Genomic DNA, 26,360 nt, shown 5'->3' on the forward strand with positions numbered 1-26,360 from the left:
AAATCATTAATTTTTGCTGGAATAGTAATTTTGACATTATTATAAGTGCTCGTCTGCTTTCTCACTCATGTCCAGTCTATAAATGTAGAAATACATCTCTGTACAGCTCTCTGTATTTTAACACATACCTTCATTGCTCTTTCCCCATAATGTTGGGTGTATTTTTGGAGACATTTCATAGGGGTTTGTCCAGGTACTTCGTGAACATACAATAGAAAATGAAGGTGTCCCATGCCCTGTAGGTTTGTTTTTGCTTATTTTCAATTTCAAGTTGGCTTCTACATACATAAGTTCTGTTAACTATTTTAAAAATATTTACTGTGTGTCTGTCAGCAAAGTCAAAGCTCTAACATTTTGTGTATCAGATATTTGACATATGTGAGCAGCAGTGAAACTATCACCAAACAAAGACAGTAGACATAGCCACACTCCCAAGAGCATCCTCCTGCTCCTTTTGAACTCGTGTCCCTTCTCACCTCTCTGTGGAGCTATTTGAGGGGTGTGGTTGAGGGTTCCTAAAGATGATTCTCTGTGACAGATACACTGTGAATGTCTTTGAGGTTCCTCATTATCTCCAATATCTTTTCAGATCCTCCACTCTCTCGTTCTCCTTTCCCATACTGGGTCTGATGTTTATGAACTTCTGTGGAAGCTTATTCTTCTTGCTGCCTTCTGGGGAGTATGTAGTTTTCTCTTGCTCGTCTGGAGGACCGTCCTTGCGGTGAGTATTACTAAAGTACCTTATAGTGTCCTTTTAATCACACCTACCAGGAATTTTTATAGTCACTGGACATTTTATTTGCCTGCCTGGGCCAGAATCCATAAGTCTTTTTTTTGTTTCCTTTTAGATTACTAAATTGAACAGAAATTAGTTTTGAAATGGAAATTTGTTGCAAAATCTTTATAGTAAGAACTCATTGAGCAAGATAACAGTATATTCTCAATGAGCAAATGACAATTTATAAACTCTTCTATTCAATAATAAAATAGGAGGGTTAAGTGTTTGGTGAGCCCATCTCTCTCCCCACCTGCCCCACCTGTGTGTTGGGTGACAGGGGACAGGGACTCTCAGTGTTCCCTGAGCAAGTGTGAAGTGAAGGGAACATCTGTGGCTTTCTGTTTGCCCTCCATGGGTGCATTCTTCTACAGCCACGGTATTGCCCCTGGAGCTTCGATACTGTGATGATGCCCCAGTGTCTTGGCAAAGTTAGGGCTGGCCTCAGTCTCTGATCATCACTTACAGTTTTGAATGAAGAAATATGTGTTAAGGGTCAGGAAAATGTGTCTTTACGTGGTATTACAGTGGAGTCCTGCCTGGGTTTTATTGAGCTATGTTTCCTCAAATGATGACTCATGTCTGAGTCAAGAAGCACGTTCACTTCTTGAAAATGGTCACTGTCTGTCCTGCTGCTGTGTGTGCTTTTGTTACAGCCATTGCTCACTTTCATTCTCATCTGATGTCTCATTTGATGTCTGTTTGTTTTTAGTGGTCTTGACAAATCTTACGACCTAATATGTTACAATTGCTTGTCAATTCAACAGTAAACTCTATAAGATATCAGAAAATCTTTCATTGAATGAAAGGGGTGCATCTTAGTATAAAGATTTTGCCTTTATTTTTCTTTTAGTTTTTCTCCTCTGTCTCTCTCTCTTTTGAAGGTTACACAACAATCCAGGTTCTGCACTTAAGTGTGGATGTTTGGTTTGCCAAAATGGTGCATTAGAAGAACGTATTATGATAATAATATAATTCAGTGTTATGAAACATGAATATGCATTATGAAAATTGAGTAGAGTGGTGTTTATTTAACAAAATGTAAACAGATCTTTTGTGTAAAATAAGTTATTTACCAGTGTGCTATCAGAAATGGTGAGTGAAAGATCATGCCTGAAGTAGGAAATTCGATTTTTCCTGAGTTTTAATCATATAAATCATGCTGAACCAAAGTGGTAATCGTAATTTCAATGGATTACTGTTTTGATAGTTTATTAGAAACTGTATGTTTACTAATTATATGTTTTGACTTCAAATTTAATGTTTCTTCCTCTCTAGGTAAAGCCTCCGATGTTTCAAGGTAAAATATTAGGGTTTAGTTTCCTTTGTAATGTTTTCTCAATACCAGGATTCAATGTGGGTTTTAGTTCAACTAAAAGCAAACACAATGACTTCTGATGTCAGACTCCTTAACTCTTGAAAATTCTACTCCTGTGATGGTGTCTGAATGACATTGTAGAGGAAGTTGGCATCTATTGAGATAAGAGACCAGAAGGGTCACAGGAGTAGGGAAACTAGGATGAGTTTAATTTTGCATAGCAACCTTGAGGAAGCAGGTGATGAGAAGAGTCTAATGTTTGGAGTGAGTCCCTGACATGACCTGGCTCCTGGTGAAAAGGAAAGACACTGAAACATGACTTGAGCCTGTCAGGACTCTCCAGGCTCAGGGAGGGATGCAGAAGTGGCCAGGCGTGTGTGTCACAGCAGAGGGGAAGCATGGGTGAAGGGAGCCACTCCTGGCAATGAGGACTTAATGGAATGTGTGATCCAGCCTGAGGATGATGCTTTCTGTGCAGGCTTCACAGGCTCTGCTGACTGAGTGGGGCTGTGCGTGGTGGACAGGGTGGCTGCCTGATGCTCAGTAGGCCCTCGAGGGCTGGTGGTGACAGTGGATGCACAAGTGCTGGTGCTGAGAAGAGGAATCTTAGCATCAGAGCGTCCCCGCTGAGCAGAGAGAAGATGCGTGTGCACTGTGCAGTCAGATGAGGGAATTAGATGCCCAAGAGAGGAGGCTGGTTCTGACGGCTGCGTTCTAGAGCGTCACATGTGGAGTCACTTGTGACCGGCTGCTTTATGTGTGCTTTTTTCCTGAAGCAGTGATGGGAGCATTCTCATCCTGGCGATGGAAAACTTGTCATTTAGGGACTGTGTGTTACCCAGGTCCTCCAGTGACTAGGTGGGGAAGCCCACATGGTATCAAAGTGTTTAATTCCAGTGACCTTGTCCTCCAGGGCCCCCAGCGTGGTTTTCATGAAATACGATTTGACAGGCAGCAGGACAACACTGGGGGCCTGCCTGTGCGGGCCCAGTCAGGCGACATGTTGAACTTGCCTTCTGTGGTGCTGCAGATAGGGCCTGGCTGTGCAGTGAACCTGCGTGGGATGAGGGTTCTTTTTTTTTTTTTTTCTTTTAAGCAGGGGCATGTTTACTTAGGAGGAGAGAATGTTAAGAGGACAGGATGCTTGGTTTTTCTTTTTCATCTCTGGTGATGTCAGAAGTATTTGAATGATTGAATTTTCTAAGAATGGTGCTTAACTTATAGCCAGGAGAGAATTTAGGAGAAGACTTTTTATTGTGTTTCTGCATCTTTGAAAAAAATTGAACTAGGAATCTCAGCAATCTCACATTTAGAATGCCACTAAGATTTGCTTCCTTTAGGCACAGTAGTAAAGTTACAAAGTTAATTACACTCATAGTGCCAGCCAGAGAGATGTCTCTGCTGCTAATAAATTGGGATAATTCTATTTTACTGGGTTTTCCTGCCAAAATGCTTTACCTCCTTTTAGTTACTTTAAAGCAGATGACTGAGAAGATCAACAATTTTGAGAAAGAAAACAAAGAACTTGAAGAAAATGTATCCTCTTGGGAGCAGAAGGTATCATTGTCCTTTTGATTTTTTGTGTGTGTGTGTGACTTCACCTTCAGTTCCTTCCCCCTTCTGGCAGTTCAGTTCTTGGCTCTCTTTTCTTTCATCCTTAACTGTCCTGTTCCATATGTTCTATAAGAGGTCTAGATTCAAAGCAAAGCAAGTGTCCTAGATAAAAACAAAACAAAACAAAACAAATTTCTTCTGTAGAGCACAGGGAACTCTACTTGTTATCTTGAAATGTATAATGAAAAAGAATGTGAAGACAAGCATAGGTATATATATATATGTGACTGAAAGACATTATGCTGTACACCAGAAAATTGACACATTGTAACTGACTATATTTCAGAAAAAAAATAAACTAAGCAAATGTCGTAGATGTAAAGCACCATTTGCTGTATTAGTGGAAGGGGTCACACACAAGATAGGTTTGGCTAGCAGAGTAACTAGTATTTGTAATTCTGTTTCCTTCATTACGTATTTGCATAGACCAACAACACAAAGAAATGCTTAGAGGCCATTAGGCAAAAGAAGATGCTCTCTGAGGAAGCACTGAAGTTTAAGGTACAAGCCTCTTCTTCTCCTAAATTACATTCTGAAAACAGAATTGAAAGTAATAAGTAATTGTTACTAATTCAGTGTTTCATTGAAGGAGAACTTGAAAATCATTGAGAGGAAGAGTGAGTATTTGAATGACACCATTCAGATTGCTCGAGCTAAGCTGCAGGCAGCGAGGGACCAGAACGCCAAGAGCCCACACGTGGTAAGAGCTTGGCTGCCACATTGACCACAGCTGGGTGAGATGCGTGCTCCCACTCCTCCTGTTTTTTGGCCACAGCAGAGTGTGAGAGCCCAGGAGCAGAACCTCCCTGTGAACAATGACCCAGAATTTCATGGACTAAAACCTCTGTGACTTCTCCTATTTCGGAGACTAGGAAATATGTCTTATTTTCACAACCTAGAGAGTTTTCTCACCACTCACACTGCCCTCCAAGATACATGGAAAATGCCAGGAAATACCTGAGAGTTGAAGGAAGTTACTAGCTGAGTTGTACAGCCCCTTGCCCTGTTGATGTTAAACAGAGAATTTTCCACATGAATTTGGGTAAACTTTGTTTATATTTCACTCGGGATGCTCATTTGTGAGCTCTTTGACATGAGCAGTTTCCCACCCTTGCTTCCCCTTGTCGTCCAGTCATGCCCTCCATTGTCCAGTGAGGAGGAAGTCTGTGGAGGCGAGGAAATATCTGTGCCTGGAGGTCTCTTCTTTCCACATTTCTTCATGGGCTTGACATCTGTCCTGGGCCCAGCCTGGATCAGCTGCCATCACAGGAAACTTAGGGGCGGCTGTGGGTACTGGCTGAGAAGGGACAGGATTCCAAAAGGGTTGAAGAGAAGCAAGTGCCCATCAGAACAAACCAAGACTTGCTGGAAGAGCTTGGCAGGCTGGCAGTGGAAGAGGACCCGCTGAGGAAGGAAATGCAAGACGCAGGGTGTCAGAACGAGCTGCTAGGACGCCCGGTGCTAGAACTCGGAGGAGAGGCCCTGTCTGCTGTAAACTCTCAAACGGAGCACTGTCTTCAGCCCCAAACTGAAACTCAGGGAAAGTCCCAGATGCTTTCAAGCATGTGTAAGGGAACGTATGACACTTGCTTTCTTTATAAAACTTGTATGTTCAGAATCATTTCACTGCCTTAATATCTTCTGGAGAGAATGCTCACCAAAGTCTTTGGACTTGCACCAGGGCTAATATATTTATTTTCTATGGTTTGTTTTGCAGTTAACAAAATACTTTGTTTTTGGGAAAAAAGGTTACACTTTTTAAGCATATCACCCTGAGTTTTCATTGAAATCATAGTACATGCTTTAATTCTGTCCTGTGTGAAGATACTGGAAAAAAGAACGTCTCCAGAGACCTTGAAAGGTGCTGTTTCAATGAACACTTCAGGAATCTGAGGTAAATGCCTCCAGTTGCAGCAGGATTTCCACTGTACACATGAGCTTTCACAAAGAACAACAATCTCATGCCTTAGAAGATTAAATGTTGATGTCTATTCAAGTTACTTTTCTTGGGATTTAGTCATCAATGAGAGAGTTTTAGGTTGAAATTGCTCTTAATAAATCTCATGTCTGTGAAGCCACAGTGAAATCTGAAGAAATGCATGTGCAGGAGGATGTTCAGCTCAGCAGCAAGAAGAGAGTAAGAGGCGTTACTCAACCCCAGAGGTACTTAACTCAAGAGAACTGAGCATCACTGTGTCAGTGTCTAATTGTGCTGTGACACACATAAAGCAGATGGCCCATCTTAGCTGATTCCAAGTGTACGATCCTCTCACGTTAAGTACGTTCACGTTGCTGTGGAGCAGTACTTCTTGAACGTCTTTTCTCACGTCTTGCAGCCACGTGTTTTGAAGACCAGATCTGAGGATACGATGCAGAGAGCCGAGACAACTGAGGACTGCAGCCTGGAAGGTATGTTGCTTGTTGGGAAGCAAACCTCATATGCAGGCTTCCGGGAGATGTTATGGCTTCAGTTCTAGACCCCTAGAATAAAGTTAATATCATAGTAAAGAGAATCAAATGTACACTATCCTGTAGTCTATTAAGTGAGCAACACCACTGTGTCTAAAACCCCCAATGTTCGTAACTTAATAAAAATATACTTTATTACTAAAAGCTACTAGCCATCATCTTAGCCTCCAGTGAGGTGTTATCTTTTTGTTGGTGGATGGTCTTTTTTTTAAACTTTTTTTTTTATTGAGTTACAGTCATTTTGGTGGATGGTCTGGAATTGATAATGACTGCTGACCGATCATTGTGGTGGTTGCTGAAGATTGGTGTGGCTTTTTGCAATTTCTTAAAGTAAGACCACAATGAAGTTTGTCACAGGATTAACTCTCCCTTTCAGGAGCAAGTCCTCTGTAGCAGGAAGTGCTATTTGATACATTTTACACACAGGAGGACTTCTTTACAAATTGGAGTCAATCCTCTCAAACCCTGTGGTAGTTTCTCAGCTAAGTTTGTGCACTCTTATAAGTCCTTTGTTATTTCAACCTTCTTCACGGCATCTTCACCAGTAGAGTCCATCTCAAGAAAACAACTTCTTTGCTCGTCCATAAGAAACAGCTCCTCATTCATGCACATTTATCATGAGACTGCAGCCATTCAGTCACGTCTTCAGGCTCCACTTCTAACTCTAGTTCTCCTGCTGTTTTCAGCACATCTGCAGTTCCTTCCTGCACTGAAGTCTTGAGCCCCTCAAAGTCACACATCAAGATTGGAATCAATTCCGTCCAAACCCTGGTTGTTGACATTTTGACTTCTTTTCATGAATCATGAATGTTCTTAATGGCACCTAAAATGCTGAATCCTTTACAGAAAGTTTTCCATTTATTTACCCAGACCCATCAGTGGTATCACTGTCTGTGGCAGCTAAAGCCTTCCAAAATGTATTTTAAATAAGACTTGAAAGTCATAATTACTCCTGATCCATGGGCTCCAGAATGGATGTCATATTAAGCATGGAAACAGCACTCATCTCATATGTCTCCATCAGAGCTCGTGGGTGACCTGGTGCATTGTCCATGAGCAGTAATATTTTGAAAGAATTTTTTTTTCTGAGTATTAGTTCTCAACAGTGGGCTAAAATATTCATGTTGTAAACAGATGTGCTGTCATCCAGGCTTTATTCCATTTATAGAGCACAGATAGATTTCCCATGATTCTCATGGGACAGAGGATTTTCAGAATGTTAAATGAGCATTGGCTTCAACTTTACAACCATCAGCTGCATTAGCCCCTAACAAGAAAATCAGCCTGTCCATTGAAGCTTTGATGCCAGGCACTGACTTCTCCTCTCCAGCTATGAAAGTGCTGGATGGCTTCCCCTTGCAGTTCTCTGCATTGAAAATCTGTTGTTTAGTGTATCCACCTTCATTATTAGCTGTCTTAGCTTCATCTCCTAGAGAACGTGCAGCAGCGTCTGGTTTAGCTCTTCCTGCTTTACCTTGCACAGGTATGCAGTGGAGATGGAATCTTGCCTGAAACTTCATGGACCAATCCCTGCTGGCTTCAGAGTTTCCTTTTGTAGCCTCTTCATCTCTCAGGCTTGCAGAATTGCTGAGAATTAGGGACTTCCACTGGCTTAGGCTTTGCCTTAAAAGAATGTCATGCCTATTTTAATGAAAATGATAAAGAATGAAGTATTTCAAGAATTACCAAAGTGTGACACAGAGATAAGAAATGAGCAAATGCTGTCAGAAAAAATAGTCACCGATAAAATTGCTGGACTCAGGGTTGCTACAGGTCTTCAATTTGTTTTAAAAAATGCATTATTGGGAAGGACAATAAAATGAGACACACCTATAGTAGACATGAGTTTACACTGGGAAGGTAAAAAATGGGTTCCTGCATTCAGGATTCTCTCCTTTCTCCACTGCCCAGCACAGCCAAGCTGTTGAGTGCACATACAAAGACAAACTGTCTCATGTTCACAGAACTTGAAAAGAAAATGCAAGACCACCATGCCACATTGGGATCTGTGACAGGAGAGGAAGCCAATTTCCAGAGGCTGGAGCGGAGAATACGTTTCCCTAAAGATACTTCTGGACAGACAGACGGGCACGTTGAAGAGTAAGATGTTCCCATGTTAATTATGACAAATGTGTGGATGGATGTGTGAAATCACGTAGATATTATATTTCCGAATACTTAACCACCATATTTCCTTTACCACATTCAGCCAGCACAGATTTGTGTTGACTTTTCTGCCTTGATTTCTGTAACCTGCTGCTTCTGTTCGTTCTGACTGGTTACCAGAGTTCTTGTTGTATTTAGTTTGAGATCTTAGCGGGCTCTTGGGCCAGATTTAGTCACTTCATTATCTAGATCCCCCAGATCCATTTTTATTGTCCTTAGGTTTCAACTGCATCATACTGTCATGACCTGCCATGTGTCTATCATTTTTACTGAACTCTAGATATGGGGTAGAAAATAGAGAAAATTTGAGGCCTGGTGTGAGGTTAATTTGCTGCAGAGAAGGTGGGCATGACAGCTGGCAGGTGATCAGGGTACCAGCAGTGCTACATCCTGTTAACCCAGTTAGCAGCTGAGATCAGTCAGTGCAGCCAGCCCTCCTGAGGCCAGTGTGTCTGCTGTCCAGCTTTATTCCTGGCATGTAGCTCTGATGGATCCCAGCTAAGGCCTGCAGGTGTCACTAGGGATTGCCTGCGCTGACAGGCTGCGAGCTCCAGCCATCTGACTGTGGTGCCCATGTGGGGGGGGGCACCAGCTGCCGGACTGCTCTGCATCTCAGTGGCTTCCCCTGCAGTTTTGGCCTCATGTTCCTTCCTGGCTTGTTAGCAATTTGGTACATTTGAGCATGGATTTCATAATTTGTACAGAGTTCCTGTCATTCTCAGGGAGAGGTCATGGACATCACACCCATTAGCCCACATTCAAAACCAAACATTTTCTCATATTCCCTGAAAAACCAGGTTTGCCCCAAGCTTTGACTGAAATCAGGGCTCTCTGTGGGAGAAATCAAACAAGTCATGAACGCTTGCTTCACCCTAATGTGTTTGGTAGTGAAGACTTGGTCAGACCCTGAGTCCCACATTGAAACGTGAACTCGCGCTGTCCCCGTCACAGGAGCCTGAGCCAAGGAGGGGCGCAGAGTGCACCTCATGTGGGCTTTTCCTGTGTGTTTACTTTATGCACAGATTAGAATAGGTGTGGGGACGCTGAAGGGAAGGCCAGATACCAAACACTTGCCAGAGGCCTCAGTGTAGCTTTTTCATATGTATTAGTGGGGGCCTTTAATTCTTTCCTCTGTATCTGTCAGTCTGAGCACTTATGGGGAAGGGCAAAAGGAACATTGAATTGTTCCCCTCCAATTTCTGGGAGGGAAACTGGCAGAATTTTGCAGAGTTTCTTTCCCCTCTCAGGAAGGTGGACATGAAAGGATGTGAGCTGGTGGAGAAGCAGCAGCTATTGGCAGCAGAGGAGAAGGCAAAACTGGCTGAAGATGAGACACGACAGTACAAGTGAGTTCAGCTCCTGTGCACCTGCGGCGCCGACACCACTGTTGGGTTTTTAAAAACTTTTCTAAAATGTTCAGGCACAATATCACACACAGACCAAAACACATGTTTAGAAGAGATTTGTATAGATACTTCACACAGAAGAAAAAATGTTAAGTTTTACACATGTTAAATTAAAGGTTTAACTTTAAAAAGTATTAAGTTACTAAGAATTTCCTGGTCTTAATGCTGGCCAGACTGAGTGGAAAGACAGTTCACAGAGATGTTTCTGAAGGTGCTATAAATTGTTCTCAACCTGAGGTAAGCAGTTTGGTGTAGCATCAGTTGGACCAATAAATATGACCATGTCACTGGAGAGACCCACTTGTAAGCCTGAGAAATAGGATAAGGATGTAAGGAAAAGAAGATTCAAGGTTTATGATGAAAGATACTCAACACAGGATAAGTGAGGGAAGTGTTGAGAACGGGAAAGGAAATTGTGTCAGCGCAGAACCTGGCAGACGTAAAATAATAGTGACAGAAGGAGTGACTGCAGTGATAGCTTCTACAGCCGTGTGCAGTGTGTCTTGTGTGGTGATACTGTGTGTGAGTGTGCAGTGCAGATAACGTGAGTTACTGTGTGTGAGTGTGCAGTGTGTCTTGTGTGGTGAGATGATATGTGGAGTGTGCATTGCAGATAACGTGATGAGATACTGTGTGTGAGTGTGTGAGTGTGCAGTGTGTCTTGTATGTGAGTGTGTAGTGCAGATAACATGGACTGGAGCAAGTTATTTAACAGCATGCCCAGCATTGTGTTTTCTCTTATGAAACAATTTGTAACTCGTAGGAGAAGGCTTGAGGAATGTCACAGGCAGATGCAGGGAGCAGACATCGCCTTGAGACTCCAGGTAACCTGCCTTCCTCCTGACACACGGAGTCCTCAGCACCTGAAGCAGACGGTTACTGTGGTCCTGAGAACCACTTGCCATGGGGTGTTTCTTGATGTGTTGACTTTTTCAGATCACTCGTGCCAAGAAGAAGTCCCAAGACAACTGGGTAAGAATTTGTTTCCTTCCTTCCCTTTGTGCACAGTCTGCCACAGCTGAACATCGATGTGTTTTCCCCCACAGATCAGGGCTCGGGAGCTGGAGAGGGAAAACACTGAGCTTAGAAGGGAGGCCGCCCACCTGAAACAGAGGTACAGAATTTTCACACATTTTTAAGGGTGTTCTGAGATTTTTAAGGATTGGCTGTTTTGTGTCTAGAAGAGGAATTGATGATGTAATTCTCATTGAAGCCATTCTTTCTGTGTCTTTAAGATTGGATGCAATCTGCATACAGAGGCAGGCAGAGAAGTACATGAGGCAGGAGCCCACCCCAGGAGGACCGTACAGGCTGCATCCTTCCCTGAGACGTAAGGAGCACACTGTGAACTGCAGCAGCTTCATTTCTGCTGCAAAAGCCTCCAAGTGGGCTTCTTGTCCCCGTGGGTGATTGCTGGGTTTCCTGGACACCACACCACACACTCACCACAGGGGGCAGGTTCTCAGCTGGGTGACAAGATGTTTTCTTCACGTGCTGCCAGCCAGCAGGGCTCTGTCTCCTGTGAGCAGTGGAGCTCATGCCCCTCCAGGGACTGTGGGCCACCCTCCAGGCCCTTGGTTGGCTGGCATGGCTGCTTTCTGTGTGCTAGAAGACATGAGTGTCAGCACTCTCTTCCAGCCTGGACACGGTGTTGAAGGCTGCTTTCTCCTTGTAGTTGAGAAAAATAACATGCACAGAGTTTTGGAATGAAGGCAGTATGTCCTGATGAGAAAAAATTTTTCTTCATTTGCCTTGGTGGATAAATATTCTATTCAAGATCTGCTTTAAGACAGCAGGCATTTCTTTACTAATTATGCAGGTCCCTTCGTTCTTATAAGAAATGTTGCACGGTGACCTAGAGTAGCCCGCTAGGAAGTGACATGACTACGTAGTCTCCCTCTTCTAGAGTCACACGTGTAACTCTAAAGTCTTCCAACAGGTTCTCCGTGTAATTCACCGTTCTTCTGCTGATTATTACAATATTAGTCTTTCTAAGGCTACTTGTTTCATAAATGTTTACATAACACGCAGTCACTTGTACAAGACATGTCCTATCGGACGAGGATTGTAACAGCTTACCAGCGGGCTGAGGAGGGAGAGGTGCAGCTCATGGTCAGGGGTTGTTATGCTGTTTCTATGAAAGACACTTCTCACTTTAATATGTAGCCTGTGCAGAGACTGGTTTCCCCTGAACTGCATTGTGAGCCACCTGTGTTAGTGTTGATTTCCAGGGATCTGAGCCCTCAGCTCCCATCCAGGGTGATTAGCTATGAAAACACCTGAACCAGGGCTCTGTGGTGTCCTCATCACGGGTCAGGGGTCCAGCCTCTCCTCGTCCTCGGGGTCACCTGAGACATGAGGGGGACCTGCGGCCTCTGTGCGGAGCCCGGGGCGCGGGCAGGAGTGACAGCTCCTGGGGGAGGGCATGGACGGCTCATGCTTCCCCCCACGGCCTCTGTCAGAGAGGACCCACCCTCAGCGCTGCTCTCCCTTTACAGCCTCAGGGCCTGGTGGCCCCCCTGTGAGGAACGGCAGCGACTTCCGTGCTCAGGAGGCCGAGGAGACACAGGTAAGTGATTTGTTTCCAGTTGTGTCAGAGTGATCACTTTGTGTTGGGATTTGATCTCTGGAGATATCTGCTGTCTTTCCAATCGCCCTCTCCTGCCTTGCATCTGGATTGTGTGTTCCGTGATGGGTCTGCTGTGTCATTTACTTTTCAAAAGCAAACTCTTTGCTGGATCTTCCCAAAGGCCTCAACACACAGCTGGTCATCTTTGGTGGAAACTTTCATGTTTTTATAAAAGTAGGAAAAACACTCTAAATAGTTACATGAATTCTCTACTGGAGAGCCAAAGCAGTCTCCCTGAGAAAGAAAACACAGTGGGGGCACCACTACTCTGGATTTCAAGCTGTATCATAAAACTATAGGTATCAGAACTGGCATGAAAACAGACTCAACACCAATGTAACACGCTCAAGGGCCCAGAAATACACCCACGCAAATACAGTCAATTGACATTTGACAAGGGAGCCAACAGTACTAAATGGAGAAAAGGCAGTGTCTGAAATAAATGGTGCTGGGAAAATAGGATGCTCCCGTGTAAAAGGCTTAAATCCCTGTCACATGCTCTTCAAGGGGGTTGACTTGAAATGAATTAAAGACTTAAAGGTAACACCTAAAACCACCATTCTCTCTCATTCTCTCTGCTCATAATATGTAAACAAGGGGCTTTTGTGCTGGTGAAGGGCTGAGTGGAGAGTGGCACTAGGGGTAGAAGCATGCTTGTCTCTGTGATGCCCCAGGACCAGCCCCTTTCCTCCCTACATTTCCAGACACTGGCAGTGGCTTACTGCTGGGCCTAAAACGTCCATAAGCTCACACGGCGACACAGGAGAGTAGAGATTTCTGGCACGGATGCTGTTCTTTAGAACCCTGGTGCATTTGAAGGTCTTGGGGACTATTCCTGTTCCAGTTGGTGTTTCTCTCTTTTCCAATAATACTGATATATTTAAAAACTGCATCTCTTGTTCTGCAGGACTATGGGCCTAGAAGAGGCCCCAGAACTATCCCAGCACCATGGGAAGATTTCTACCCCTGGGGATGTCCACCAGAACCATTCATTAGATACAGGCCACTGGCACCTAGACGACCCACGTGCCTTCTAGGACCTTATCCACAACCTATATCTCCAGTCATTGGTAAGATGAAAGCATATGTCTATTTTCTTGTTGAGTCTCTGCAGAAGAATGGAAGATGCCAAGCTAAGAATTTCCAATGCCTGGAAAAATCAGATTGAGTAAATTGTAACATTCTTTTAGGTAATTAGGATACACATTTATTTCATAGCCTATGTCATTTCCCAATCATGACCTAGAAAGGAGGAGTATCTTACAGAGAAAAGGTCTGACAGAAGGCAAAAACATCACTACTACGTATCTTCAACATACACCATAATCTGGGCTCTCTGACGGATGAAGCACCGCTAATGATTTCTCCCAACTAATTTAAGCCGTGAACTTGCACAGCTGATGATAAGTCCCAAAACACAAAACTAGAGAAATATGGTCTCTTCCTGAAGAGTCAGGACACTTACAATCCTATATTTGTGATGTGGAGACGAGTGGGATCCGGGGAAGGAAGGCTCACCAGGTTTTGTGTGGCTTCAGCAAAGTCTTCGCAGGCGAGCCTAATCCTCCATCCCTTCTGTGGTTTTCAGCCCACGTAGGACCTGGCCCGGCCCCGGCATTGGCCGGCAGCTCCCGCCCGCCTGCGGCGGCCCCGGAGGCCCAGGTAAGTGGGGTGGCCGTGCTCCGTTGGACGTCGTCCTGGGAAAGGTGAGCTTCCTGTTTTCCCGGAAGCCATTCCCGCCCTCATCTCCAGACTGTGTGTCCTGTGACGGGTCTGGAGTGTCGTTTGCTTTCAAATTCAATCTCCCCAGGGGCCAGTGGGCTGCTTGTCCCTGGAGCCCGTCACCTTGGCGGGTGCCTGCCTAAGCCACGAGGGAGTGCTCAGAAGCCGAGGCCCGCAGACTTTGGCTGTGGGTTTCTCGAGATAGCGTGCGGAGGGTGAGCCCTCGCTCCACACTGGCTTCTCCTGGCTCTGCTGACTCCTTCCTGACGACCTGCACCTGGGGTTGCTCCTGGGTCACTGAGGCAGAGTCCTGTGTCGTCACTCGTTTGACTTGTTCCCTTGCTGAGGCCAGGTGATTCTCCTGTTTAGCATGCCCATTGAAATCCTCGTAACTGAGAAAGGGGCAAAGCCCTCCCTCCAGCTTTGTCCTGTGTGCTTTGTGCAGCTTTGAGTCTACCTGTTTGGTGTGGGATAAATGTCAGAACCCGTGACCGTCTATTCTCGGGACGGAGATGTGCCTGGCCCGCCGTGTCCAGTTGTACTCTGGGTAGATGTTGCTTTTGTAGTAAGAAATAGAGGCTTGCAGGGAAAGTGGCCCGCAGTGAAGAGGCCTACTTCCCTGCAGGGGAATTGCGACGCGCAGCAGCGTCCTCCCGTCGTGCTCCCCACCGCTGCTCCTGGTCGGGCCTGCCCTGCCCTGGAAACTGTCAGAGCTGCTCCTGTGCGTCAGCATGACACGCCGCGGGATTTTGCGCCCGGGCTAGTAGGGTCCTTTTGGTGTCAGTTGTGGGATCCAGACATCCCACTTGAGTTTGCCGAAGGACACAAGTAGTGCGCGCTTCGTAGCGCACTGAAAACCCAGACGTCCCTGAGGATAGCGGTGATTGTAGCGGAGCGTGACTACCTCCTGTGGGCAGCGTTGTCCCTTCAGGAGCACTTGGGCAGCTCCCCCGCAGGACTCCGGGGTGCCCAGCTCCCCAGTGCACTTTGCGCCCAGGGGAAGCCCCTGCAGGTCGGAGGAGATTACTTCGTTGGGGGGGGGGGAGGAGAGGGCCAGGCAGGGTCCTGGAGGCAGAGCGGTGACCCAGGTGCGGCTCTGATTGCACGTGTGGAGGACGAGCTTTTCACGTCCGTCCCTTCTGCGTGTTCCTGGTCGGCGCCGGGCCAGCTCCCGTGGAGCTGGGGTGGTGGCGAGGAGGGCTGTCCTGCCCAAAGGGGCTGCCTGTTGTGAAGGCGCTGCTTTAGTCAGAGTGCTGGAAGCTCTGTGTGCATCCTCGCAGGCAGGACCCTTGGCTTCGTCCACTGGGCGACAGCGGGGGCGTCGTGTGGTGCCATTGTTGTCCCCCCGTGTCCTGCTGCGCGGCCCGGGCTGCCGGCTGCAGGCCCCAGAGGGCTGGGTGGAGCGTGGGGCACTGTGCTGCTGGGTGGGCACCCGGCGGGGTGTGGGGAGGGTGCCCGGAGCCGACAGCTGATGCGTTGGGTTTCGGCATTTGTCGGTGGTCGCTCCGTTTCTGTCGCCTGACACGGCTCTCCCTTCTGCCCTGCAGGTTCCCTTGCAGCATCCCGGCCTTTGCAAGGACCGGCCCGTGTTGCCACCACCAGCTGGGCCCCCATTGGGCCCTGTCCAGCCTCGCTCTCCTGTACCGGATACTCCACTTGGTAAGATGAAAGCGTAGATTCCTCTGTTTGTTCCTTGCGTCACTGCAGGAGAAGGGCAGATCGCTCTCCAGGTCCCTCCCAGGGCATGGGCCACCCTGACTGGGCTCTCGGCCGTGCTCCCCTGGTGCCTTAGCGGACGCAATTGATGGACCGCCTCTTACCCTCCCCAATCCTGCCCTGAGGAGGAGGTGTCCCTTGTAGAGTGCTACGGAGTAAGAGGCCTGTGACAGAAGGCAGGCGTGTCAGTTCTGCACACGGGCCTTCAACAGGGAGCACGTTCCGGGCTCCCCGAAGGAGAAGCCCACCCCTGCCATTGTCTGCAGCGTGTGGAGCCCTGACCTTCCACGGCCGTTGATCGGCTATGGAAGAGACACCTGAACCCGTGGCCTGTGGTGTCTCCCTCAGGGTCACGAGACCTGTCTCCCACTCGGTCTGATGCGGGGACGAGTGGGATCCGGGGAAGGAAGGCTCACCAGGTTTTGTGTGGCTTCAGCAAAGTCTTCGCAGGCGAGCCTAATCCTCCATCCCTTCTGTGGTTTTCAGCCCACGTAGGACCTGGCCCGGCCCCGGCATTGGCCGGCAGCTCCCGCCCGCCTGCGGCGGCCCCGGAGGCCCAGGTAAGTGGGGTGGCCGTGCTCCGTTGGACATCGTCCTGGGAAAGGTGAGCTTCCTGTTTTCCCGGAAGCCATTCCCGCCCTCATCTCCAGACTATGTGTCCTGTGACGGGTCTGGAGTGTCGTTTGCTTTCAAATTCAATCTCCCCAGGGGCCAGTGGGCTGCTTGTCCCTGGAGCCCGTCACCTTGGCGGGTGCCTGCCTAAGCCACGAGGGAGTGCTCAGAAGCCGAGGCCCGCAGACTTTGGCTGTGGGTTTCTCGAGATAGCGTGCGGAGGGTGAGCCCTCGCTCCACACTGGCTTCTCCTGGCTCTGCTGACTCCTTCCTGACGACCTGCACCTGGGGTTGCTCCTGGGTCACTGAGGCAGAGTCCTGTGTCGTCACTCGTTTGACTTGTTCCCTTGCTGAGGCCAGGTGATTCTCCTGTTTAGCATGCCCATTGAAATCCTCGTAACTGAGAAAGGGGCAAAGCCCTCCCTCCAGCTTTGTCCTGTGTGCTTTGTGCAGCTTTGAGTCTACCTGTTTGGTGTGGGATAAATGTCAGAACCCGTGACCGTCTATTCTCGGGACGGAGATGTGCCTGGCCCGCCGCGTCCAGTTGTACTCTGGGTAGATGTTGCTTTTGTAGTAAGAAATAGAGGCTTGCAGGGAAAGTGGCCCGCAGTGAAGAGGCCTACTTCCCTGCAGGGGAATTGCGACGCGCAGCAGCGTCCTCCCGTCGTGCTCCCCACCGCTGCTCCTGGTCGGGCCTGCCCTGCCCTGGAAGCTGTCAGAGCTGCTCCTGTGCGTCAGCATGACACGCCGCGGGATTTTGCGCCCGGGCTAGTAGGGTCCTTTTGGTGTCAGTTGTGGGATCCAGACATCCCACTTGAGTTTGCCGAAGGACACAAGTAGTGCGCGCTTCGTAGCGCACTGAAAACCCAGACGTCCCTGAGGATAGCGGTGATTGTAGCGGAGCGTGACTACCTCCTGTGGGCAGCGTTGTCCCTTCAGGAGCACTTGGGCAGCTCCCCCGCAGGACTCCGGGGTGCCCAGCTCCCCAGTGCACTTTGCGCCCAGGGGAAGCCCCTGCAGGTCGGAGGAGATTACTTCGTTGGGGGGGGGGGAGGAGAGGGCCAGGCAGGGTCCTGGAGGCAGAGCGGTGACCCAGGTGCGGCTCTGATTGCACGTGTGGAGGACGAGCTTTTCACGTCCGTCCCTTCTGCGTGTTCCTGGTCGGCGCCGGGCCAGCTCCCGTGGAGCTGGGGTGGTGGCGAGGAGGGCTGTCCTGCCCAAAGGGGCTGCCTGTTGTGAAGGCGCTGCTTTAGTCAGAGTGCTGGAAGCTCTGTGTGCATCCTCGCAGGCAGGACCCTTGGCTTCGTCCACTGGGCGACAGCGGGGGCGTCGTGTGGTGCCATTGTTGTCCCCCCGTGTCCTGCTGCGCGGCCCGGGCTGCCGGCTGCAGGCCCCAGAGGGCTGGGTGGAGCGTGGGGCACTGTGCTGCTGGGTGGGCACCCGGCGGGGTGTGGGGAGGGTGCCCGGAGCCGACAGCTGATGCGTTGGGTTTCGGCATTTGTCGGTGGTCGCTCCATTTCTGTCGCCTGACACGGCTCTCCCTTCTGCCCTGCAGGTTCCCTTGCAGCATCCCGGCCTTTGCAAGGACCGGCCCGTGTTGCCACCACCAGCTGGGCCCCCATTGGGCCCTGTCCAGCCTCGCTCTCCTGTACCGGATACTCCACTTGGTAAGATGAAAGCGTAGATTCCTCTGTTTGTTCCTTGCGTCACTGCAGGAGAAGGGCAGATCGCTCTCCAGGTCCCTCCCAGGGCATGGGCCACCCTGACTGGGCTCTCGGCCGTGCTCCCCTGGTGCCTTAGCGGACGCAATTGATGGACCGCCTCTTACCCTCCCCAATCCTGCCCTGAGGAGGAGGTGTCCCTTGTAGAGTGCTACGGAGTAAGAGGCCTGTGACAGAAGGCAGGCGTGTCAGTTCTGCACACGGGCCTTCAACAGGGAGCACGTTCCGGGCTCCCCGAAGGAGAAGCCCACCCCTGCCATTGTCTGCAGCGTGTGGAGCCCTGACCTTCCACGGCCGTTGATCGGCTATGGAAGAGACACCTGAACCCGTGGCCTGTGGTGTCTCCCTCAGGGTCACGAGACCTGTCTCCCACTCGGTCTGATGCGGGGACGAGTGGGATCCGGGGAAGGAAGGCTCACCAGGTTTTGTGTGGCTTCAGCAAAGTCTTCGCAGGCGAGCCTAATCCTCCATCCCTTCTGTGGTTTTCAGCCCACGTAGGACCTGGCCCGGCCCCGGCATTGGCCGGCAGCTCCCGCCCGCCTGCGGCGGCCCCGGAGGCCCAGGTAAGTGGGGTGGCCGTGCTCCGTTGGACGTCGTCCTGGGAAAGGTGAGCTTCCTGTTTTCCCGGAAGCCATTCCCGCCCTCATCTCCAGACTGTGTGTCCTGTGACGGGTCTGGAGTGTCGTTTGCTTTCAAATTCAATCTCCCCAGGGGCCAGTGGGCTGCTTGTCCCTGGAGCCCGTCACCTTGGCGGGTGCCTGCCTAAGCCACGAGGGAGTGCTCAGAAGCCGAGGCCCGCAGACTTTGGCTGTGGGTTTCTCGAGATAGCGTGCGGAGGGTGAGCCCTCGCTCCACACTGGCTTCTCCTGGCTCTGCTGACTCCTTCCTGACGACCTGCACCTGGGGTTGCTCCTGGGTCACTGAGGCAGAGTCCTGTGTCGTCACTCGTTTGACTTGTTCCCTTGCTGAGGCCAGGTGATTCTCCTGTTTAGCATGCCCATTGAAATCCTCGTAACTGAGAAAGGGGCAAAGCCCTCCCTCCAGCTTTGTCCTGTGTGCTTTGTGCAGCTTTGAGTCTACCTGTTTGGTGTGGGATAAATGTCAGAACCCGTGACCGTCTATTCTCGGGACGGAGATGTGCCTGGCCCGCCGCGTCCAGTTGTACTCTGGGTAGATGTTGCTTTTGTAGTAAGAAATAGAGGCTTGCAGGGAAAGTGGCCCGCAGTGAAGAGGCCTACTTCCCTGCAGGGGAATTGCGACGCGCAGCAGCGTCCTCCCGTCGTGCTCCCCACCGCTGCTCCTGGTCGGGCCTGCCCTGCCCTGGAAGCTGTCAGAGCTGCTCCTGTGCGTCAGCATGACACGCCGCGGGATTTTGCGCCCGGGCTAGTAGGGTCCTTTTGGTGTCAGTTGTGGGATCCAGACATCCCACTTGAGTTTGCCGAAGGACACAAGTAGTGCGCGCTTCGTAGCGCACTGAAAACCCAGACGTCCCTGAGGATAGCGGTGATTGTAGCGGAGCGTGACTACCTCCTGTGGGCAGCGTTGTCCCTTCAGGAGCACTTGGGCAGCTCCCCCGCAGGACTCCGGGGTGCCCAGCTCCCCAGTGCACTTTGCGCCCAGGGGAAGCCCCTGCAGGTCGGAGGAGATTACTTCGTTGGGGGGGGGGGAGGAGAGGGCCAGGCAGGGTCCTGGAGGCAGAGCGGTGACCCAGGTGCGGCTCTGATTGCACGTGTGGAGGACGAGCTTTTCACGTCCGTCCCTTCTGCGTGTTCCTGGTCGGCGCCGGGCCAGCTCCCGTGGAGCTGGGGTGGTGGCGAGGAGGGCTGTCCTGCCCAAAGGGGCTGCCTGTTGTGAAGGCGCTGCTTTAGTCAGAGTGCTGGAAGCTCTGTGTGCATCCTCGCAGGCAGGACCCTTGGCTTCGTCCACTGGGCGACAGCGGGGGCGTCGTGTGGTGCCATTGTTGTCCCCCCGTGTCCTGCTGCGCGGCCCGGGCTGCCGGCTGCAGGCCCCAGAGGGCTGGGTGGAGCGTGGGGCACTGTGCTGCTGGGTGGGCACCCGGCGGGGTGTGGGGAGGGTGCCCGGTGCCGACAGCTGATGCGTTGGGTTTCGGCATTTGTCGGTGGTCGCTCCGTTTCTGTCGCCTGACACGGCTCTCCCTTCTGCCCTGCAGGTTCCCTTGCAGCATCCCGGCCTTTGCAAGGACCGGCCCGTGTTGCCACCACCAGCTGGGCCCCCATTGGGCCCTGTCCAGCCTCGCTCACCTGTACCGGATACTCCACTTGGTAAGATGAAAGCGTAGATTCCTCTGTTTGTTCCTTGCGTCACTGCAGGAGAAGGGCAGATCGCTCTCCAGGTCCCTCCCAGGGCATGGGCCACCCTGACTGGGCTCTCGGCCGTGCTCCCCTGGTGCCTTAGCGGACGCAATTGATGGACCGCCTCTTACCCTCCCCAATCCTGCCCTGAGGAGGAGGTGTCCCTTGTAGAGCGCTACGGAGTAAGAGGCCTGTGACAGAAGGCAGGCGTGTCAGTTCTGCACACGGGCCTTCAACAGGGAGCACGTTCCGGGCTCCCCGAAGGAGAAGCCCACCCCTGCCATTGTCTGCAGCGTGTGGAGCCCTGACCTTCCACGGCCGTTGATCGGCTATGGAAGAGACACCTGAACCCGTGGCCTGTGGTGTCTCCCTCAGGGTCACGAGACCTGTCTCCCACTCGGTCTGATGCGGGGACGAGTGGGATCCGGGGAAGGAAGGCTCACCAGGTTTTGTGTGGCTTCAGCAAAGTCTTCGCAGGCGAGCCTAATCCTCCATCCCTTCTGTGGTTTTCAGCCCACGTAGGACCTGGCCCGGCCCCGGCATTGGCCGGCAGCTCCCGCCCGCCTGCGGCGGCCCCGGAGGCCCAGGTAAGTGGGGTGGCCGTGCTCCGTTGGACGTCGTCCTGGGAAAGGTGAGCTTCCTGTTTTCCCGGAAGCCATTCCCGCCCTCATCTCCAGACTGTGTGTCCTGTGACGGGTCTGGAGTGTCGTTTGCTTTCAAATTCAATCTCCCCAGGGGCCAGTGGGCTGCTTGTCCCTGGAGCCCGTCACCTTGGCGGGTGCCTGCCTAAGCCACGAGGGAGTGCTCAGAAGCCGAGGCCCGCAGACTTTGGCTGTGGGTTTCTCGAGATAGCGTGCGGAGGGTGAGCCCTCGCTCCACACTGGCTTCTCCTGGCTCTGCTGACTCCTTCCTGACGACCTGCACCTGGGGTTGCTCCTGGGTCACTGAGGCAGAGTCCTGTGTCGTCACTCGTTTGACTTGTTCCCTTGCTGAGGCCAGGTGATTCTCCTGTTTAGCATGCCCATTGAAATCCTCGTAACTGAGAAAGGGGCAAAGCCCTCCCTCCAGCTTTGTCCTGTGTGCTTTGTGCAGCTTTGAGTCTACCTGTTTGGTGTGGGATAAATGTCAGAACCCGTGACCGTCTATTCTCGGGACGGAGATGTGCCTGGCCCGCTGCGTCCAGTTGTACTCTGGGTAGATGTTGCTTTTGTAGTAAGAAATAGAGGCTTGCAGGGAAAGTGGCCCGCAGTGAAGAGGCCTACTTCCCTGCAGGGGAATTGCGACGCGCAGCAGCGTCCTCCCGACGTGCTCCCTAGCCCTGCGCCTGGTCGGGCCTGCCCTGCCCTGGAAGCTGTCAGAGCTGCTCCTGTGCGTCAGCATGACACGCCGCGGGATTTTGCGCCCGGGCTAGTAGGGTCCTTTTGGTGTCAGTTGTGGGATCCAGACATCCCACTTGAGTTTGCCGAAGGACACAAGTAGTGCGCGCTTCGTAGCGCACTGAAAACCCAGACGTCCCTGAGGATAGCGGTGATTGTAGCGGAGCGTGACTACCTCCTGTGGGCAGCGTTGTCCCTTCAGGAGCACTTGGGCAGCTCCCCCGCAGGACTCCGGGGTACCCAGCTCCCCAGTGCACTTTGCGCCCAGGGGAAGCCCCTGCAGGTCGGAGGAGATTACTTCGTTGGGGGGGGGGGGAGGAGAGGGCCAGGCAGGGTCCTGGAGGCAGAGCGGTGACCCAGGTGCGGCTCTGATTGCACGTGTGGAGGACGAGCTTTTCACGTCCGTCCCTTCTGCGTGTTCCTGGTCGGCGCCGGGCCAGCTCCCGTGGAGCTGGGGTGGTGGCGAGGAGGGCTGTCCTGCCCAAAGGGGCTGCCTGTTGTGAAGGCGCTGCTTTAGTCAGAGTGCTGGAAGCTCTGTGTGCATCCTCGCAGGCAGGACCCTTGGCTTCGTCCACTGGGCGACAGCGGGGGCGTCGTGTGGTGCCATTGTTGTCCCCCCGTGTCCTGCTGCGCGGCCCGGGCTGCCGGCTGCAGGCCCCAGAGGGCTGGGTGGAGCGTGGGGCACTGTGCTGCTGGGTGGGCACCCGGCGGGGTGTGGGGAGGGTGCCCGGTGCCGACAGCTGATGCGTTGGGTTTCGGCATTTGTCGGTGGTCGCTCCGTTTCTGTCGCCTGACACGGCTCTCCCTTCTGCCCTGCAGGTTCCCTTGCAGCATCCCGGCCTTTGCAAGGACCGGCCCGTGTTGCCACCACCAGCTGGGCCCCCATTGGGCCCTGTCCAGCCTCGCTCACCTGTACCGGATACTCCACTTGGTAAGATGAAAGCGTAGATTCCTCTGTTTGTTCCTTGCGTCACTGCAGGAGAAGGGCAGATCGCTCTCTAGGTCCCTCCCAGGGCATGGGCCACCCTGACTGGGCTCTCGGCCGTGCTCCCCTGGTGCCTTAGCGGACGCAATTGATGGACCGCCTCTTACCCTCCCCAATCCTGCCCTGGGGAGGAGGTGTCCCTTGTAGAGTGCTACGGAGTAAGAGGCCTGTGACAGAAGGCAGGCGTGTCAGTTCTGCACACGGGCCTTCAACAGGGAGCACGTTCCGGGCTCCCCGAAGGAGAAGCCCACCCCTGCCATTGTCTGCAGCGTGTGGAGCCCTGACCTTCCACGGCCGTTGATCGGCTATGGAAGAGACACCTGAACCCGTGGCCTGTGGTGTCTCCCTCAGGGTCACGAGACCTGTCTCCCACTCGGTCTGATGCGGGGACGAGTGGGATCCGGGGAAGGAAGGCTCACCAGGTTTTGTGTGGCTTCAGCAAAGTCTTCGCAGGCGAGCCTAATCCTCCATCCCTTCTGTGGTTTTCAGCCCACGTAGGACCTGGCCCGGCCCCGGCATTGGCCGGCAGCTCCCGCCCGCCTGCGGCGGCCCCGGAGGCCCAGGTAAGTGGGGTGGCCGTGCTCCGTTGGACGTCGTCCTGGGAAAGGTGAGCTTCCTGTTTTCCCGGAAGCCATTCCCGCCCTCATCTCCAGACTGTGTGTCCTGTGACGGGTCTGGAGTGTCGTTCGCTTTCAAATTCAATCTCCCCAGGGGCCAGTGGGCTGCTTGTCCCTGGAGCCCGTCACCTTGGCGGGTGCCTGCCTAAGCCACGAGGGAGTGCTCAGAAGCCGAGGCCCGCAGACTTTGGCTGTGGGTTTCTCGAGATAGCGTGCGGAGGGTGAGCCCTCGCTCCACACTGGCTTCTCCTGGCTCTGCTGACTCCTTCCTGACGACCTGCACCTGGGGTTGCTCCTGGGTCACTGAGGCAGAGTCCTGTGTCGTCACTCGTTTGACTTGTTCCCTTGCTGAGGCCAGGTGATTCTCCTGTTTAGCATGCCCATTGAAATCCTCGTAACTGAGAAAGGGGCAAAGCCCTCCCTCCAGCTTTGTCCTGTGTGCTTTGTGCAGCTTTGAGTCTACCTGTTTGGTGTGGGATAAATGTCAGAACCCGTGACCGTCTATTCTCGGGACGGAGATGTGCCTGGCCCGCCGCGTCCAGTTGTACTCTGGGTAGATGTTGCTTTTGTAGTAAGAAATAGAGGCTTGCAGGGAAAGTGGCCCGCAGTGAAGAGGCCTACTTCCCTGCAGGGGAATTGCGACGCGCAGCAGCGTCCTCCCGACGTGCTCCCCAGCCCTGCGCCTGGTCGGGCCTGCCCTGCCCTGGAAGCTGTCAGAGCTGCTCCTGTGCGTCAGCATGACACGCCGCGGGATTTTGCGCCCGGGCTAGTAGGGTCCTTTTGGTGTCAGTTGTGGGATCCAGACATCCCACTTGAGTTTGCCGAAGGACACAAGTAGTGCGCGCTTCGTAGCGCACTGAAAACCCAGACGTCCCTGAGGATAGCGGTGATTGTAGCGGAGCGTGACTACCTCCTGTGGGCAGCGTTGTCCCTTCAGGAGCACTTGGGCAGCTCCCCCGCAGGACTCCGGGGTGCCCAGCTCCCCAGTGCACTTTGTGCCCAGGGGAAGCCCCTGCAGGTCGGAGGAGATTACTTCGTTGGGGGGGGGGGAGGAGAGGGCCAGGCAGGGTCCTGGAGGCAGAGCGGTGACCCAGGTGCGGCTCTGATTGCACGTGTGGAGGACGAGCTTTTCACGTCCGTCCCTTCTGCGTGTTCCTGGTCGGCGCCGGGCCAGCTCCCGTGGAGCTGGGGTGGTGGCGAGGAGGGCTGTCCTGCCCAAAGGGGCTGCCTGTTGTGAAGGCGCTGCTTTAGTCAGAGTGCTGGAAGCTCTGTGTGCATCCTCGCAGGCAGGACCCTTGGCTTCGTCCACTGGGCGACAGCGGGGGCGTCGTGTGGTGCCATTGTTGTCCCCCCGTGTCCTGCTGCGCGGCCCGGGCTGCCGGCTGCAGGCCCCAGAGGGCTGGGTGGAGCGTGGGGCACTGTGCTGCTGGGTGGGCACCCGGCGGGGTGTGGGGAGGGTGCCCGGTGCCGACAGCTGATGCGTTGGGTTTCGGCATTTGTCGGTGGTCGCTCCGTTTCTGTCGCCTGACACGGCTCTCCCTTCTGCCCTGCAGGTTCCCTTGCAGCATCCCGGCCTTTGCAAGGACCGGCCCGTGTGGCCACCACCAGCTGGGCCCCCATTGGGCCCTGTCCAGCCTCGCTCACCTGTACCGGATACTCCACTTGGTAAGATGAAAGCGTAGATTCCTCTGTTTGTTCCTTGCGTCACTGCAGGAGAAGGGCAGATCGCTCTCCAGGTCCCTCCCAGGGCATGGGCCACCCTGACTGGGCTCTCGGCCGTGCTCCCCTGGTGCCTTAGCGGACGCAATTGATGGACCGCCTCTTACCCTCCCCAATCCTGCCCTGGGGAGGAGGTGTCCCTTGTAGAGTGCTACGGAGTAAGAGGCCTGTGACAGAAGGCAGGCGTGTCAGTTCTGCACACGGGCCTTCAACAGGGAGCACGTTCCGGGCTCCCCGAAGGAGAAGCCCACCCCTGCCATTGTCTGCAGCGTGTGGAGCCCTGACCTTCCACGGCCGTTGATCGGCTATGGAAGAGACACCTGAACCCGTGGCCTGTGGTGTCTCCCTCAGGGTCACGAGACCTGTCTCCCACTCGGTCTGATGCGGGGACGAGTGGGATCCGGGGAAGGAAGGCTCACCAGGTTTTGTGTGGCTTCAGCAAAGTCTTCGCAGGCGAGCCTAATCCTCCATCCCTTCTGTGGTTTTCAGCCCACGTAGGACCTGGCCCGGCCCCGGCATTGGCCGGCAGCTCCCGCCCGCCTGCGGCGGCCCCGGAGGCCCAGGTAAGTGGGGTGGCCGTGCTCCGTTGGACGTCGTCCTGGGAAAGGTGAGCTTCCTGTTTTCCCGGAAGCCATTCCCGCCCTCATCTCCAGACTGTGTGTCCTGTGACGGGTCTGGAGTGTCGTTCGCTTTCAAATTCAATCTCCCCAGGGGCCAGTGGGCTGCTTGTCCCTGGAGCCCGTCACCTTGGCGGGTGCCTGCCTAAGCCACGAGGGAGTGCTCAGAAGCCGAGGCCCGCAGACTTTGGCTGTGGGTTTCTCGAGATAGCGTGCGGAGGGTGAGCCCTCGCTCCACACTGGCTTCTCCTGGCTCTGCTGACTCCTTCCTGACGACCTGCACCTGGGGTTGCTCCTGGGTCACTGAGGCAGAGTCCTGTGTCGTCACTCGTTTGACTTGTTCCCTTGCTGAGGCCAGGTGATTCTCCTGTTTAGCATGCCCATTGAAATCCTCGTAACTGAGAAAGGGGCAAAGCCCTCCCTCCAGCTTTGTCCTGTGTGCTTTGTGCAGCTTTGAGTCTACCTGTTTGGTGTGGGATAAATGTCAGAACCCGTGACCGTCTATTCTCGGGACGGAGATGTGCCTGGCCCGCCGCGTCCAGTTGTACTCTGGGTAGATGTTGCTTTTGTAGTAAGAAATAGAGGC

At 52.6% G+C, this 26,360-nt stretch overlaps 1 protein-coding gene across 1 annotated transcript in view; it reads left to right on the forward strand.

The window, feature by feature from the left end:
- LOC116286037 (uncharacterized) overlaps positions 1-15,857 on the forward strand; it is a 61,802-nt gene extending 45,945 nt beyond the window's left edge. Inside the window, exons 6-21 of the mRNA XM_072950671.1 lie at positions 590-721; positions 2,054-2,075; positions 3,562-3,650; positions 4,134-4,208; positions 4,297-4,407; positions 6,044-6,116; positions 8,141-8,276; positions 9,590-9,688; positions 10,512-10,572; positions 10,685-10,720; positions 10,795-10,862; positions 10,984-11,078; positions 12,247-12,317; positions 13,285-13,447; positions 13,966-14,039; positions 15,647-15,857. Coding sequence (XP_072806772.1) covers positions 590-721; positions 2,054-2,075; positions 3,562-3,650; positions 4,134-4,208; positions 4,297-4,407; positions 6,044-6,116; positions 8,141-8,276; positions 9,590-9,688; positions 10,512-10,572; positions 10,685-10,720; positions 10,795-10,862; positions 10,984-11,078; positions 12,247-12,317; positions 13,285-13,447; positions 13,966-14,039; positions 15,647-15,775 — 1,434 coding nt within the window. The 3' untranslated portion in view covers positions 15,776-15,857. The remainder of the gene's footprint in view (positions 1-589; positions 722-2,053; positions 2,076-3,561; positions 3,651-4,133; positions 4,209-4,296; positions 4,408-6,043; positions 6,117-8,140; positions 8,277-9,589; positions 9,689-10,511; positions 10,573-10,684; positions 10,721-10,794; positions 10,863-10,983; positions 11,079-12,246; positions 12,318-13,284; positions 13,448-13,965; positions 14,040-15,646) is intronic.
- Positions 15,858-26,360: the final 10,503 nt, after the last annotated feature.

Source organism: Vicugna pacos, chromosome 27 (genome assembly GCF_048564905.1).
Source record: "Vicugna pacos chromosome 27, VicPac4, whole genome shotgun sequence".
NCBI classification, from domain to species: domain Eukaryota; kingdom Metazoa; phylum Chordata; class Mammalia; order Artiodactyla; family Camelidae; genus Vicugna; species Vicugna pacos.